General features: G+C 35.7%; 1 protein-coding gene across 4 annotated transcripts in view; it reads right to left on the bottom strand.

Annotated features, from left to right (window-relative positions):
* Window positions 1-17,369, bottom strand: part of LOC133653931 (cyclin-dependent kinase 17-like) — a 115,999-nt gene that overhangs the window by 10,362 nt on the left and 88,268 nt on the right. For all 4 annotated transcript variants that reach the window (XM_062053774.1, XM_062053775.1, XM_062053777.1 and 1 more), the window contains 5 exons: window positions 3,075-3,131; window positions 2,868-2,982; window positions 2,685-2,779; window positions 2,533-2,595; window positions 2,326-2,449 (listed from right to left, as the gene is read on the bottom strand). In XM_062053774.1, coding sequence (XP_061909758.1) covers window positions 2,326-2,449; window positions 2,533-2,595; window positions 2,685-2,779; window positions 2,868-2,982; window positions 3,075-3,131 — 454 coding nt within the window. The remainder of the gene's footprint in view (window positions 1-2,325; window positions 2,450-2,532; window positions 2,596-2,684; window positions 2,780-2,867; window positions 2,983-3,074; window positions 3,132-17,369) is intronic.

Here is a 17,369-nt window from a genome sequence, read left to right as displayed (position 1 = left end):
GGCCCTAGTGTGTGAATGTGAGTGTGAATGTTGTCTGTCTATCTGTGTTGGCCCTGCGATGAGGTGGCGACTTGTCCAGGGTGTACCCCGCCTTCTGCCCGAATGCAGCTGAGATAGGCTCCAGCACCCCCCATGACCCCAAAGGGGACAAGCGGTAGAAAATGGATGGATGGATAGATACGCAATCTTTCTGACTAATTACTGTGACTCCGCTGTAGATATACACATGCACACACACACATATATATACTGTAGATACATACATATATACATAAATGCACATACATGTATATATATACATGTATGTATGTATGTATGTATATATATATATATATATATATATATATATATATATATATATACATATATACATATATATATATATATATATATATATATACATATACAGGTATATATATATATATATACACACATGTATATACACAGTATATACATAAATATATAAATACATACACACAGTCCTATATACATACATATACATGTTTATGTCTATCTACATTAATAAAGAAAGATTATCTCGTTATCGTATATGATTAAAGATTAATCACATCCAAGTTAAGGCTTACCCCGGAAAACGCGCAAATTGATACACACGGCCAATTTTGCTTCAAAACAGAACTGTAGATAAAACTAAAGTAACTAGTTAGTATTGCAGCGACAAACGTTCTTATCATCGATGCACCTCAAGTTTAAAATACCATCTTAAAGCAAAACATGTACATAATTATATATTTACAGTTAATAAAAGCAGGTTTTTAGAACGAAGCGCTAACATGATAGGCAGTGTTTGTTAGGTAGTTCCCTGCAGTATTAACAGAAGACAATGTGCTGACGTTGCCGTCGCTGCTGCTTGAGTCATCCAAAGTTATCTCATGCTGTGCGCACTAATGTTTCTGGTAGTATTTCCTCCCTTTGATGGAATATACACTTTGCAAGTATTCCAAGTTGCCTTGTTGTCATCTTTTCTCGTGAATAACTTTCGAGCTTTTGTGCCGCCGTGCATAGTGACGTCATGCACACCAATAGGAATCCCACAATTCCCAGGAATCGAAACAATGGGTTCACTCTCGATACCCATTTCTAATCACAACTGTTATATAATAGGTTGAAAGCAAAATAAAAATGTAAATATCTCTGAATTATGTAATTGTTTTTTTTTAAAAAATACCATATTTTCCAGACCATAAGGCGCACCGGATTATAAGGCGCACTGCTGATGAATGGTCTATTTTTTTAAATCTTTTTTCATATATAAGGCGCACCGGATTACATAACGCATTAAAGGAGTCATATTATTATAAAACATTTTCTAAATTGAAAACACTTCCTTGTTGTCTACATAACATGTAATGGTGGTTCTTTGGTCAAAATGTTGCATATGTGATGTTTTACAGATCATCTTCAAGCCGCTTTCTGACAGTCGCTTACGGATGCGCCGTTTTGTAGGCGGTCTTATTTACGTGGCTCACTTTCGGCAGCGTCTTCTCCCCGCCATCTTTGTTGTAGCAGTGTAGCGTGCAAGGACGGGAGTGGAAGAAGTGTCAAAAGATGGAGCTAACTGTTTTAATGACATTCAGACTTTACTTAAATCAATAACAGAGAAGCATCTCCTCATCCGGAAACAACAACACCGGTAATGTGCCCCATGAAAAACCGTCCGACCAGAACTCTAATAACTAAAGCTCCTTGGGTGAATTATGTAAACTCACTACACTGGTAAGTTTTAGCGCTTTCATGGCGAGTTTACTGACAGACATAAGTAAGAACTTTACACTAATTTATATTAGAAATGGCAACAGCTGAGGATGAATGTCCGATAACAAGAAGATAGAGAAAAAGAAGAAGCTTATTGACTACGCAGTCGGCACGGACTACAAAGGCGGACACGCGCAATTTTTCAGGATTCATGCAGATCCCAAACACAGATCAGCAGGTACCAGAAGGTAAAAAAGTTGCTTTTGCATAATATTGCGAATTAAAACGTCAGATAATATGTCTCACCTTATATACACACCATAACACCATAATAATACTCGTATGTTGAAGCACCTCAAACGGTGCAGCCTACACTTATTTCTTATATTTGACTGCCATCTACTGGTCACACTTATCATTACACCATGTACCAAATAAAATTGCTTCGAGGTGGGTAAGCTCAACCAAACTTATTCCTTACATTAGGCGCACCGGGTTATAAGGCGTACAGTCAAGTTTTGAGGAAAAAAAATGATTTTAAGTGCGCTTTATAGTCCGGAAAATACAGTAAGTAATCAAAAAACATATTGAATTAAAGCATGGCTGTACCAAAGTCTGCTAGTTTCAGCTCTCCCTTCTCGTTGATGAGTAGGTTCTGAGGTTTGAGATCTCTGTGAAGGACCTTTCTTCTGTGGCAGTAAGCCAAACCTCGTAACAGCTGAAATAAAAAGATCTGTCGAGGACATAGTAAGAATATGATCTCATTGAACTTCGGAGCGCTTCACATCTCTAATCACATTAATTAGCATGGCTTACCTTGACATTTTGTACACTCATTATGCTCCCACAGTCATCCATGTACTGCTTCAGATCTTTCTCCTGATGGCACAAACACGATCGAATGTTAATATTTAGCTTAGTGTTCCATTAGTATAGCACTGTATGCATATACAGTCACGGGCACTCACCAGGTATTCAAACACAAGTGTCAGGCACTTGTCAGTGTGGATAATGTCATGGAGAGTGACAATATTGGCGTGCTTCAAGTCTTTCAATAGAGACACTACAAGACAGAGACAAGAGAGCGTGTCAGTCAAACCCAAACAGCAAACTCAGCTGTTAAAGCAATCACGCTGACGGTAGCATTAAACCTTCTCTGATAGCTGTGCACGGCGCTCCCTCTTCGTGCTCCAGGCGGATCTCTTTTAAAGCCACCAAGTTGTCTGTTAGCTTGCTTCTCCCCTTAAAAACTGTAGCATATGTTCCCTGGCAAGAAAAGTACATTTGATATCAAAAAGGTCTACTATATGTACAGTACTTTACAGGCTATGTTGGGCAATGTTCTCAAATCATCTCACCTCTCCTAATTTGTCCAGTTTGATGTAGGTCTCGAGCTTCCCAAAACCAATTTCAGACTAAAAAGAAAGACAGAATGAATGAGTAACAGCACTGTGCAATATCAATATGGCTAGAAAATAAAGGTAACCCTGTGATGCTCAAGGTAAATATATTATAATTTTGTCGGCCAAGTTTTAGAAAAAAATTGTTATAGCTTCCAGAATTATTAAACGGAAAGTGTTTCTTCTTAGTTCTGTTTGCAAACAACATCTTCTGATGAGGTAGACCAGTTTTTACATTTAAAAAAGTTATTACAACTGCAAATGTCTTATTGTAAATAAAGGTAGGTCAACCACTATCTTTACGCAACTACATTTTAAATATTGCAATTCTTCTTTGCACCCATACAACTGATGGTGACATTTACACTGCAGGGGTTTGAATCAGCAGACCCCCAATATGCGTGTCTGTGCCAAAACATCAGCTCAGTCTCTGGTACACTCACAGTTTTTTGATGGCCTCTCGCACCTTCACATAAGCTAGCACATTTCAAGATACAAAAAGAGGAGACACTATTTTCATGGTAAGCTGATGTAAGCAACTATTATAGACTTTGACTGTACGAATATGGTCTGAGTAATAATCATCCATCCATCCATTTTCTACCGCTTGTCCCTTTTGATTTCAAAATTATCATGATTATAATGTATTCATCATCTCCACAACAAAAACATTTTTCTGAGATTTTTTGTTTTTTATCATTGTCACAATTATCAGTAATCAAATAACATAATACCACTACAAAATAATAAATATTAACAACAGTATTATTGCTAATAAATACTTTACCTGCTAATTGTATTATTAATATACAGACTAAGATTAACTTTATTGATACTTAAGGGGAAAACCTTACTTATGTGGAAAATAAACTCAAGTGTTATTGTCATCAAATGTCATTCATGCCTATTTCTTCATTTTTAATAATCTATGTTATGCTGTTTTGATAATAACTGGAATGCACCTAATTAGATCCTTTGGTATAGTGCTGTTATTCTATTATTATTATTATTATTATTATTATTATTATGTTATTCTGGCTATATTAATTTTCAATGCCTATAGTTTATTCAACACAAACAATAAGAAGCAATCAGTTATTATGCCTTTCCTTTACTTTGATGTGTAAAGCTGTACAAATGGGTGAGCCATCGTCTTCAATGACTCCCTGGTCATTTTTAAATACCCGAAATATTCCCATGTTGCCGACTTCAGCTTTTTTGTGGGGCATGTGAACAGTTCGCTGCCTTGTTCTGTGGCCATTTTTAAGCTAATGTAGCATACCAGCTTGTCTCCCGATAAATGCGATAAAAGCATGTGCATTGCTGGGGTAACTTTGTTTTCATATAATGCAAGTTATGCGGAAAATAACGTACCAGCATAATGTCTGTTTAAAGCGAGTAAAGATGACTAAAACACACGGTGTTGTAGAGCCTTTGAGATTAAACAAACGTGACCTTTTAAAGACGGTTAATAAATGGCAAAACCGGGTAATTGTTGCATCCCTAGTGGGAGGCCACTGTGACAAAAACAACAAGCTTCTTCAATTACAATTTGAAGATTTGTATCTGCATACAGAGGTGTTTAATTATTATTTTTAAATTGTACGCCCTTTTCCACCGCAGGAACTTTTACAGGAACTTTCCCATTCACGCAGGAAAATAAAGTTCCTCCTGTGTTTCGACCAAAAAGTACCCAGCTAGATTAAGTTCTTCAGGAGAGAAAGAATAACGAAAGGAACTTTCGACTTGCAGGAACTTTTGTGGGGCGTCTGTGCTGAAGAACGCTGATCACTGGAACTATCTTGCAGACTTTTTACTCAGCCGTATGTCTTTAAACTATATGCAGTTTAATGTTGTATATATATATATATATATATATATATATATATATATATATATATATATATATATATATATATATATATATATATATATATATATATATATATACTGTATATAATTTTTTTTTACAAAATTCATTTGTTACGCAAAACTACGAGAGGTGGACAGACAATTTTAAACGTGGCGAATGAAGCCGGACTCGAAGCAAAGACTACAGCTGCTTACTACTGTGAGATTTCGTTGGAGAAATGTGAAATAAAGGAGGCAGTAAACAAGTGGAACGAAGGTAAAAAAAACATCAAACATGAACAATTTCTGTGACACTCCATTTGTGTAGTTGCTAACATCGATCCGAGTAAACAGAATGCTAGTGCTAACAAGTGAAGTGAAGTGAATTATATTTATATAGCGCTTTTCTCTAGTGACTCAAAGCGCTTTTACATAGTGAAACCCAATATCTAAATTACATGTAAACTAGTGTGGGTGGCACTGGGAGCCGGTGGGTAAAGTGTCTTGCCCAAGGACACAATGGCAGTGACTAGGATGGCGGAAGCGGGGATCGAACCTGGAACCCTCAAGTTGCTGGCACGGCCACTCGAGTTATACCGCCCCAAGCCACAAGCTAATGGTAAAGCTTGTTGTCGGCGTGAGATAAATGCTGACATGTTATTTACAGCTGAATTCATGAATTTATCATTTACTGAGAGGACGACTTGCTGACTTTTACTCAGTTTCTAAAACTTGCACCTCATCCTTCTTATATATATATATATATATATATATATATATATATATATATATATATATATATATATATATATATATATATATATATATATATATATATATATATATATATATATATATATATATACATACATATATACACACGCCGCTGTATGCTAAAAATGACCAAATGTAAATAATACATGTTATTGTGAAAGTGCCTGTTACTACATGACATATATACTTACAGCATGTACATACAGTAAAATGTTGGAGGTTTTCAGATTTTTTTTTTTTAGAGAACTCTTTAGCGAAAACCATTACCTCCATTGTTAGCTGACTTTTGTTAGTGTTTATTTACCAGTCAGAGTGCATAAAAAAAGAAAAAAAACATGTGTGTGCTTATCTCACATAAGGATTGTGAATGACAGGCAAAATCCAAAAAAAGTGCAGTTCCCCTTTAAGGTCATAAGTAATAGATGGATGCAGCTATGTGAAGCTGTGATACCCACAGGCTTGCCAGTGTTTATCCCTCTCACTGTCACTTCCCTGCATCTGTCCGTCAGTCTTTGTCAGGATCAATTTTGACACGCGTTGATGCTGATACGACTGGCATGGCAACACTGGAACACGCTTGCATTTGTGCAAGTGTGTGTCAATGATGGGGGAGGGGTTTGCAGTGACCAAGTTAGCTGATGAAGCATGTGATCTCTTTAAAGGCACGTGCAAAAGCCAACTTCAAATGTAGCTCAAACACAAGACGACACACTTACACACTGAAACGTGTGTGTGTGTATAAGCATGCATGGATACTGTAGGTCAGGCCTATTCAACTGTCGGCCCGCGGGCCTCTTCCGGCACGCCAAAGCTTTTAATTTGGCTCGCCAAACAACATCCAATTAGGCTTGATGAAACTATTCAAAACAAAGTTGCTCATGTGTGCAGTATTCCCACCACCCCGCAGGGGGAAACAGCGAAGCATATGTGTCCCAATGAAGCAGCAGTGGGTGAGTAGAAGAAGATGGCACTATCGAGAACAATTTTGACAAGAACAAGAACGTTTGATCATATTACGCCTATACTGGCTCACCTGCACTGGCTTCCTTTGCACTTAAGATGCGATTTTAAGGTTTTACTACTTAAGTATAGAATACTAAACGGTCTAGCTCCATCCTATCTTGCTGATTGTATTCTACCATATGTCCCGGCCAGAAATCTGCATTCAAAGAACTCCGGCTTATTAGTGATGCCCGGAGCCAAAAAAAAGTCTGCAAGCTATAAAACGTTTTCTATTCGGGCTCCAGTACTCTGGAATGCCCTACCGGTAACAGTTAGAGATGCTACCTCAGTAGAAGCATTTAAGTCCCATCTTAAAACTCCTTTGTATACTCTAGCCGTTAAATAGACCCCCCTTTTAGACCAGATGATCTGCCGTCTCTTTTATGCTCTGCCCCCCTCTACTGCGGGGAGAGGTTATTAGGCGACCACAGATGAAGCGCTAGCTGTTCAAAGTCGGGATGCGGGGTGGACCACTCTACAGTGCATCAGTTGATGACGTCTTTGCGCTGCTCACTTGTCTCCACTCAAGATGATCTCCTGCTGGCCCCACTATGGACTGGACTCTCACACTATTAACTAGATCCACTGGACGTCCATTGCACCGGTCGCCAAGGGGGGGTCCCCTCATCTGCGGTCCCCTTCAAGGTTTCTCATTGTATCCCATTGGGTTGAGTTTTTTCTTGCCCTTGTCAAAACGTGGACTTTGGGGTTTGTTTTCCCGGAATGCAAAGGAAAGTTGGCACGGGAAAGACGTGAATGTAAGTACATATTTATTTTAAACACTAACAAACTACAAAAAAGGAAGCAAACAAAAGGCGCGCACAATGGCGGAGAACAAACTTGGCTACTGAAACAAAACTAGAGAGACTATGAACATGAAAACGAAAACAACAATTAGTGTGGCGTGAAACAGCATGAAAACTATGGCATGGAACTATGGCTTGGAATGAAAGGTAGCAGAGGTAGAAAGGATAAATAGGATAATGTCACCAGGACGATCAAGAGAAACAGACAGGCTTAAATAGCAGTGACATGATCAGTGAAAACAGGTGCATGACTCAAAACGTGAAACAGGTGAAACTAATGATTGCTATGGTGACAAAACAAGGGAGTGAAAACCAGGAACTAAGTGTACAAAACCCAAACGGAACATAACTTAAACAAAACATGATCAACAGACATGACAGACCTGATGTGGGATCTGAGCCAAAGATGTCGTTGTGGCTTGTGCAGCCCTTTGAGACACTCGTGATTTAGGGCTATATAAATAAACTTTGATTGATTGATTGATTGAACCCTAAAAATAATCTAACTAAATTGCGAAAATCTGACTTTTAACTGTGACTAGATAACAAACTATAAATGTATTGAAATTGTTCACTTTGGGATGTCTTTTGTATTCGCTGTCGTGTTGTTTTTGGCTGTTTAACTCTGGCGATAAAAATTGGTTAATTACACGTAGCGCTGAATTTTACCAGCATAGGTTGTGTTAAACCATGTGTGCAATGTTTGCTGTGTGTATTAACACTAAACCTTCTATTTAATTTATGGAACATACACAATAAACATTATGTAAAATACACAATGGATGTTATACTTATGTAATGTTTACATTTTCAGTTTTACAAACCTAAATAAAGGAGGGCCTATCAAGAAATAAAACTGAGGAAGAAAAATAATTCAAAAGACGGAACACCAATCATCAACAAAACTTAGCTTCTATTTCTCCATGTTGTTAACTACCTGTCCAGCTGCACATGGTGGAAACGAGTAGCAAGGGCGGTATATTGAATTTGACTGTGCAGTGTGAAAGCTGATGTGTTTACTTTGTAAATAAGTAAACATAGTCTCAATGGAATATAACCTGCTGAGGCACTTTCTAAAGAAACATCCACATTTTGATGTCTGGCCCCTGAGACCTTGGGCTGTTGAACCTGCGGCCCTCTTCATTATGTAGTTGAATAGCCCTGCTGTAGGTTCACCCTGTTTTTTTTCATAATTACTGAAAAAAATGGTTCCCTGTTTTCTTGTAGTATTTTAATTGTCTCAACATTATACCATTAGTTTAACCCTCAGGGACAAAGGCAGACTTTTTTTTGCCTGTATTGCTGTATTTTGGCCATTATTTTTTACGTGTTACTCCATTATACATAATTTTTTTCAAAATGTTTTTTTTCATTTTAAATTTTAAAATTTCAATGTCCAATTCTTTCACAGATATTCAATACACTGGCAGTTATTTGACAATACCCCTAAGACAAACAGGACATAAAGTTGGTATGGTATGGTATGGTATGGTATATACTGTGTGAGTCATTCATTTTTCAAAGTGCATAATAACATTCTGGATTCAAAAAAATAAATCCCTCAAACAACTTCAGCCCTAAACAAAAATATATTTTTTTGTATTTTATATATTTTTTAATAGTATTATGTATTTTTTTTTCATTCAGGCCTTTCTATCAAATAATGTCACAGTTGTCAATTAGTATGTATTTGCATAAAATTAGTTATTTAACTATTTTCCGGCCTTCCGCCCGAATGCAGCTGAGATAGGCTCCAGCATCCCCCACGACTCCGAACGGGTCAAGAAGCAGAGTTTATTTAATCCTACCCCTTTTCATACCATAGCAATTTTATCCAATTTCCTTGTTCTGTGTAACAGAACAGTGGACAAATAAATAATAAATAAATAATACACCATAGTAAGCATAAACATATTAAATACATAAATAATCTTTGTCTTAATAAAAAAAAAAATTCAAGATGTTCATCATAATTCTTGTTCTGTGTACTTTGTGAACACTTGTAGTTTGAACAGTCTCTTAAACTGAATCATATTGGTGCTTTGTTTGATTTCTTTGCTTAATCCGTTCCATAATTTAATTCCACATACTGATATACTAAACGTTTTAAGTGTTGTACAAGCATACAAATGTTTTAAATTAGATTTTCCTCTAAGGTTATATTTCTCCTCTTTTGTTGAGAAGAATTGTTGTACATTCTTGGGTAGCAGGTTATAGTTTGCTTTATACATCATTTTAGCTGTTTGCAAATGCACCAAATCCTTTAATTTCAATAACTGTGATTTAATAAATAAAGGGTTTGTATGTTCTCTATATCCAACATTATGTATTATTCTTATTGATCTTTTTTGTAACACCGTTAGTGAATGAAGCACTAATTTGTAGTTGTTTACCCATATTTCTACACAATAACTCAGATATGGTAACACTAGTGTGCAGTAGAGAATATTAAGTGATTTTTGGTCTAGAACATATTTTGCTTTATTCATTATTGATGTGTTTCTTGCCACTTTGTTGTATATTTTTTACATGAGATTTCCAATTCATTTTATCATCTATTATTACACCCAAAAATGTGTTTTCTTTTACCCTTTCAATATTTACTCCGTCTATTTGTATTTGTGTTTGACTTTCTCGTCTACTGTTACCAAATAGCATTATTTTAGTCTTACTGAGATTCAAAGATAGTCTGTTTTTGTCAAACCATCTTTTTAATTTGTTAATTTCTTCAGTTATTATTTGTATTATCTTCTGTGTGTTCTCTCCTGAACAAAATGCAATTGTATCATCTGCAAATAATACTACCTTTAAGTCCTTTGTGACTTTACAAATGTCATGTATATAGAGATTGAACAATTTCTTCTGCTTCTGTAGATCTTTGTATTATAAATGTTCTATATAGAGTATTCTTCTTTTTGCATTTGTCATCCATGTTTGATTATTTTTCTTTTGCTGCTTACTAAGTTGTTTCAATGGACAGTGTTTGTCATAAAGTATCTCGAAGGTATTTTAAAAAATACCATATGCATCATCTACATCAGGGGTCACCAACGCGGTGCCCGCGGGCACCAGGTCGCCCGTAAGGACCAGATGAGTCACCCGCGGGCCTGTTCTAAAAAAACAACAACAAAAAAAATTTAAAAAAAAAATAAAACATTTTTTTTTTTTTTTTTTAAATTAAATCTACATAGAAAAAACACAAGATACACTTTCAATCAGTGCATCAACCCAAACAACCTCCCCCATGCACACTCATCCACACCCACTCACACAAAAGGGGTTATTTCTTTCTGCTACCAATATTCTGGTTCCCACAACATAGACAACACATCTGCAAGGGACACAGTCCCTGAAGCACACATGATTGTATAGGCTGCTGGTCCACTTACATTTTCATTAATTACTATTTTTTATGTAATTATTTTTATATTGTTTTACTTTCTTTTTTATCCAAGAAAATGTTTTTTATTTATTTATCTTATTTTATTTTATTTTTAAAAAAAGGGCCGTATCTTCAACAGACCAGGTTGTCAATGAAATTAGATTTGTTTAAAGGTTTTTTTTAAACCAGGCCCAGTCCAGATAATGTCCAAGTCGGACTCAGCAACACACACCTTCATTCATGTACACAGAAAAAAATTAGGGAACACAACAGATTGCATATACTTTATAAACAAAATTAAATTTTCAAAATAAGCATTTATGTACAGTCCAGATTATGTCCAGGTCACTCAAATTAGGGAACACAACAACAGATATCATATAATCTATAAACATAATTATATTTTCAAAATAAGCCTTTGAGGACTTCTCATCTTTTTTTTAATGTTTTTTGGCATCATTATCGTTTTCAACCATGTAACTTTCTAAAGTTAGAAAATACTGAATAAATGTTTTAGAGAAAGTAATACTAAGTGAATATCTGTTTTTGGCCTTAAAAATAAACATTTTACCGAGTACTATAGTTAAATTGACTAAATCATGATTGTCAATGAACTCTCCTAAAATAACAGAAACCACATTAAGCTTCATAAACAAACCAATCCTTAAACACATTTTTTCAACTTCCACCCAAAACAAAGACACAATATGACAATACCAAAACAAATGCAGGGTGGATTCAGGCTCCTGACAACAAAATCGGCAATCATCTGACTCTGTCATATTCCATAATTTTAACATTTTCCCTGTGGGTAAGAAGTTATAAATAATTTTAATTTGAAAATAAAGATTTTGCACATCGATAGTGGTTTTATAGATTAGTTTGAATATGGCATCCCATGGCAACGGGCAGTCAAAAAAGTCCTCCCATTTTCCATTTGTGTTGTATGAGGCAGCCTTCAAAGATTTCTTTATTAAATAAAAATTATATATTTCTCTATTTACTTTAGTTCCTTTTTGCCAACTAGAATTTCTTATTAGAGGTTTACAAACTAATAATTTAGTAGTTCCATAATTAATTATTTGTTTCCATCTTTTCGCAATTACTCCAGTTAGTTGATAAAATGAAAAGCTTGAGCAAGCATCACCATACATAGCTCTAAATTCATCATACTTCATAATTTTACCATTCTCATTGATAATATCATTGACAAAAATGATTCCTCTTTCAAACATATTTTTCCAAAGGAAAGGCTTTCCATCTATTACAATATTAGAGTTCATCCATATTAACTGCTGCAAAATATCGTCTCTTTTTTCTGGCACATAAAATTGAAAACACCACTATGAGTGGATTGTTTCCTTTATGAACCCCGCCATGTTTCCCAGCAGACTCTCTGGGAGGGGATCACTTGTAAAAAAGGATACAATTTCTTTTGATACAGTACATGTTTTTTGTCCAACAGGACATTTGTGTATTACTCAATGTTTAAATACATCTTTGGAACAATTGATGCTTTTAAAGACAGACACATAGCTTCAAGGTTGAGAAGTTTCAGGCCCCCATATTCATACTCTTTGTACAAAACCTTTCTTTTAATCTTTTCTGGTTTGCCGTTCCAGACAAAATTGAAGACCCTCCGCTCATAAATCTTAAAAAAGTTTTGTGATGGAGCTGGTAATGACAAAAACAAATAAATAAATTGAGGAATAATTAACGAGTTGGCAATAGACATTTTACCATACAAGGTTAGGGATTTCCCTTTCCATAATTGCCTAATTTTGTCCAGCTTTCTTAGTCGATTATCATAATTTACTGAGCCTAAATCTTCCAGATTTTCTGGGACAACAACACCAAGTATGTTAACTGGTCCATCTGTCCACAAAACAGGCACTTTGCATTCCATTCGAAAGGACGTTCCCTTTAGATTTCCGATCCTTAACATTTTACATTCATCATAATTAAGCTTAAGGCCAGATTGCTGTGAAAATATGTCCAAAAGATTAAGAAGGTTCCGCAAACAATGAGGAAAAATCTTATCTTTGTGAATCAGCCTTTTCTGACATGAACTTCATCAAGAACAAACACAGAACACGCCTCACTGATGCACATCTGCAAGACTCACTCAGAGTTGCAGTGTCAAGTTACACACCAGAGTACAACACACTAGTTAACAGCATGCAATGCCAGGCTTCCCACTAACTGACAAAGAAACAGATAACAGATTTGGTGTCCAGTTCAAAGTGTGACATGATTTAAAAATTTGAGTTTACTTTTGTATTTTACATGAGTTATTATTTGTACAAACATGGTGCAAAGTAATTCATGATTTGTTTAAAAATATTAGTGGCTAGCTAGTTAAAATGGGATATTGTGATTTCACAAGACTGTCTTAGAAGTGATCATTTGAAAATGTTCAATTTGAAAAATGTGCACTTAGAGAAAATATAAAAACAAAGTGTTGCATATTGATATTTATCTGTTTCTATATATATTTATTGTGAGAAATCATTAAGATGATCAGTGTTTCCACAAAGATAAATATCATTAATTATTAATAATAACAGAGTTAAAGGTAAATTGAGCAAATTGGCTACTTCTGGCAATTTATTTAAGTGTGTATCTAACTGGTAGCCCTTCGCATTAATCAGTACCCAAGAAGTAGCCCTTGGTTTCAAAAAGGTTGGTGACCCCTGATCTACATCATTTTCACTGTAGACATTGTCCCAACTCTGCTTTCTCAGATCATTTTTGAGAGCTGTCATACTTTGTTCTGTACATATTCTCCGAAAAGTATTTTTGTCATTTATGTTCCTCTTCTTGTCGTTACCGTCATAGATTATGAAAACTGGCAGATGAAAACTGATGTCGGATATTAGCAGGCCACTTTTGGTATTGTTAATGTTCATTAGTAAAAATATTATCCGTAAGTGTTGATATTAATAGCATTTTATTATATTTTACAATACCAATTGTTATTATCTTGGCTGTGTGTGTGTATGCGTGTGTGTGGGGGGAGGGGTCTGCCACACAAACAAGACAAAAGTGACTCATACACCTTCAGAAATGGTAAAAGCACATACTGTACAGGTTATCAGCATGCCAAGTGGACCTACACCAGCCGCATCCCATAATTTAAATCAGCATCCTCCGCTATCATCTCTGACATGGCTCATTTCCCTCAAGCAGACTCAAGCTGCTTTTCTGTATTTGAGCGCACGTCTGTGTGCGTGGTACAACATACATGCCTGACAGGTTCATTTCATCCCTGATGCTCCTGTGGCAGCTATGTGCATGTTTTAGGGAAATTGAAGCAACCATAAAACCAAAAGAAACTAGTGAGCTGTAATGTGCACTGGGAATATACTCCATTACCAGACCATCACTTCATTTATATGAAACGTTTTGCAGGTGTGATGGGGAAGAGAGAGAGATTAGATGGAGGAAAATAGTTTTCTGCTAAAAAAAAAAAAAAGAGGTGGCTATAATAAAGCTATAGGGGGTGGGAAGCTTGTTTTTTTTTTTATTAACAAGAAATAGTTGGCTCAGAAATGCGAGCGGCGATGTGGTGAGATAAAAAAGACACCTTCCTCCTCCATCACCCACAGGGCTCGCTGGACTGTTGTGAATAATTGATGATCAAAGACAACAGACATGAAAGAAATCTGATACCGACCACCTTTGCTTGAATTACGGTGAGGAAAGATCAGATTATGGTTTCAAACATGCACATGTGTTACTGGACACCTGATGCTTGCTCTCTGTTATGGCAACAAAAGACAGGCTCATTCAAAAGTCCATGGGCCATTACCATCTCTGTGCTTCTCATTTCTGGGCTTACATTTACTGATCACAAACGTGACAAGGGGCCCTTTAATAGCACTGTATTACCGCAATGTAGACTAAATTGACAAAACAGAAAATAAATGCCTCAATAAAAATATGAAAGCTATGTTGTAATCAACACTGCAGGAGTTGCAGTCATTAAAAATGTTGCTCATTACTGTGATTGTAGTTTTCAGTGTGTATTGTAGAATGAATGTTGAACTCTAGTTAAGTGAGTGGAGGTCAGTTTCACTCAAAACAATGTTGCGTAACCAAATACAGCAAATACAGTTAAAAAGAGTCAGACACGTACGCAGTTAAAACAATTTCACCGTCATAATATATAATAATTTGTTGGATGGTAATATTGAATTTCAAGTCATTGATGTTGTTCAAAACCCTATTTAAAAGGATCCTATTATGCAAAATCAACTTTTCTTATCTGTTTTATGTATTTAGAATACCCATAAGTCCTAAAATGTTTTCATTAAACTATGGAGGCACGGTGGAGATATTTATAAAACAATCCTGCTTTCTTCCAAATCAACTGCAAACGAGCTGTTTGGAATTTTAGACTTAAGTAACATATTTTGCCTTAGTTAGTTTACCCACCTGCTCCCAGTGCCACCCACACTGGTTTGAATGTAACTTAGATATTGGGTTTCACTATGTAAAGTGCTTTGAGTCACTTGAGAAAAAGCGCTATATAAATGTAATTCACTAATTCACTTCACTTACGTCAGCGGATATATCCATATATGGTAAAGGTTTACCCGAAAAACTTTGCGCTAATCCGCCATTTTAATTCAGTTGTAGTCCAAACTTGTAGACAATAAGGTCTAGCAGTGGGAATCTTTGAGCACCTCATGACTTGATTTGATTCCGATTTTCTGAGGTGACGATTCGATTCAAAAGTGATTCTTGATTAGACTCTATTCTTGTGATAAATTATTTGATAGAAAATATCATAGAACCTTTTCAAAACAGGTTACAGGTTACAAAAGCTTCTCTTGGCTGCTGACGTACGACTTATATGTGCAATGTTGCCCTAAAAAAACGCCTTTCTAAAAGTTTATAAAATTGTATATACAAAAACCACAGAATGTTATTCAATCTAATAAAAGAACAGAGCAACTCCAATCCAAGCTTTACAATACTTAGGATATACATTTACAAAGCAATTAGGTAAACATACAAATACAATATTAAAAAAGTAAATAAATCAATTCTACGAAAATTTCCATGTTTAAAAATAATTTTTAAAATCGATTCCTGAAAATTGTCAAGAGATTTGGAATCAGGATAAATAAAAATCGCGATTTGGATTAATCAATTTTTTGGAGCAGTCCTAATGAGTTCCTTATTTTTCTCGATCCTTTTGTTGTGGGGCTGAGGGGCTCATACATGCACACGCATTAAAAAGTCCTCCGCTGCTGTCATTTCTAATTATAAGTAGCGTATAGTTTTAACTTATATTTGTCAGTAGACTCGATATGGAAGTGCTAAAAACTACAACTTGGCTGACGGGACGTAGACGAAGTCGAAGAGGTCTTGGCCTGGAGGAAGATTTCGGCTCGTAAAACAGCGCGCCTACAAAACGGCCCAAGAGACAGTCAGAAAGCGGTTTGAAGATGGTCTTTACAACAAAATCTATGCAACATTTTGACCAAAACACCACCATTTCAGGAAATGGAAAGTGTTTAAAATGTAAAAAAGTGATAATATGACCCCCTTCAACAATTGTTGGGAGGTAATCTGAAAATTCAAGTTGTTCAAAACTTTATTCACCTGAATGAGATGACATCGCTGCCACATTTTAGAAAAACACAACCTTCACACCTTTGAGAATTATAGTATTATTATAATTTTTTTTTAATGTAAACATCTAAATAATCAGGTGTCACTACTGTTTTCCGGACTCGCCACCTGGCAAACTCTCAAGCAACCACGCACACCTCCACCTGTGATCATTGTCTTGTCCTAAAATGCAGTATTAAGTCTGTAAGTCTTCTCTTTCTGTAAAGGGGGCAACACTTTGGAACTCTCGACCCACTAATGTAAAATGAGAGACCAACAGGAATGCATTTAACAAAGGACTCAAACAATGGATAAAATCAAAACAGCAGTGCTCAGATGAATTGTCTTAACAGGCTGATTGCTGTTGCCTATGTTTTGTTGCTTCTGTATATTTTCCCCTCTTTTTATTCAAATCATTTGTGCATGTGCTAAAATACTCCTATTGTTATGTCCACAATAAAAAATAAACAAACTGTTCAATAAACCAGCACTCTCTCTTACACACCATCAGACGTGTCTGAGTGCAGTTATGTATTTCTTATATTCCAGAACACAAGCTGCATAATAAATGCTACTTTTTTGCTAAAGGGCCAACAATAATAGGGATGTAGTACAATTTTACACTTCACTACAACTACAAGAACATGTTGATTTTTTAATCTTTTTTGACAGGGTTATCCAAAGCATAGCATAATTGGATACCAAAACATGGTTACCAACTGTGTTGAACAATGCTTTATTTGTTTTGTTTTGCTGTAATTGTTTTTACATTCTATTCGCACTGCAGATCACAATTTATTCTATTTTTCTTATTTG

The sequence above is a fragment of the Entelurus aequoreus genome, linkage group LG07 (genome assembly GCF_033978785.1).
Source record: "Entelurus aequoreus isolate RoL-2023_Sb linkage group LG07, RoL_Eaeq_v1.1, whole genome shotgun sequence".
Lineage (NCBI taxonomy): Eukaryota > Metazoa > Chordata > Actinopteri > Syngnathiformes > Syngnathidae > Entelurus > Entelurus aequoreus.
Note: the sequence above shows the minus strand (reverse complement) of the source record. Positions and strands in the feature narration are given on the sequence as shown.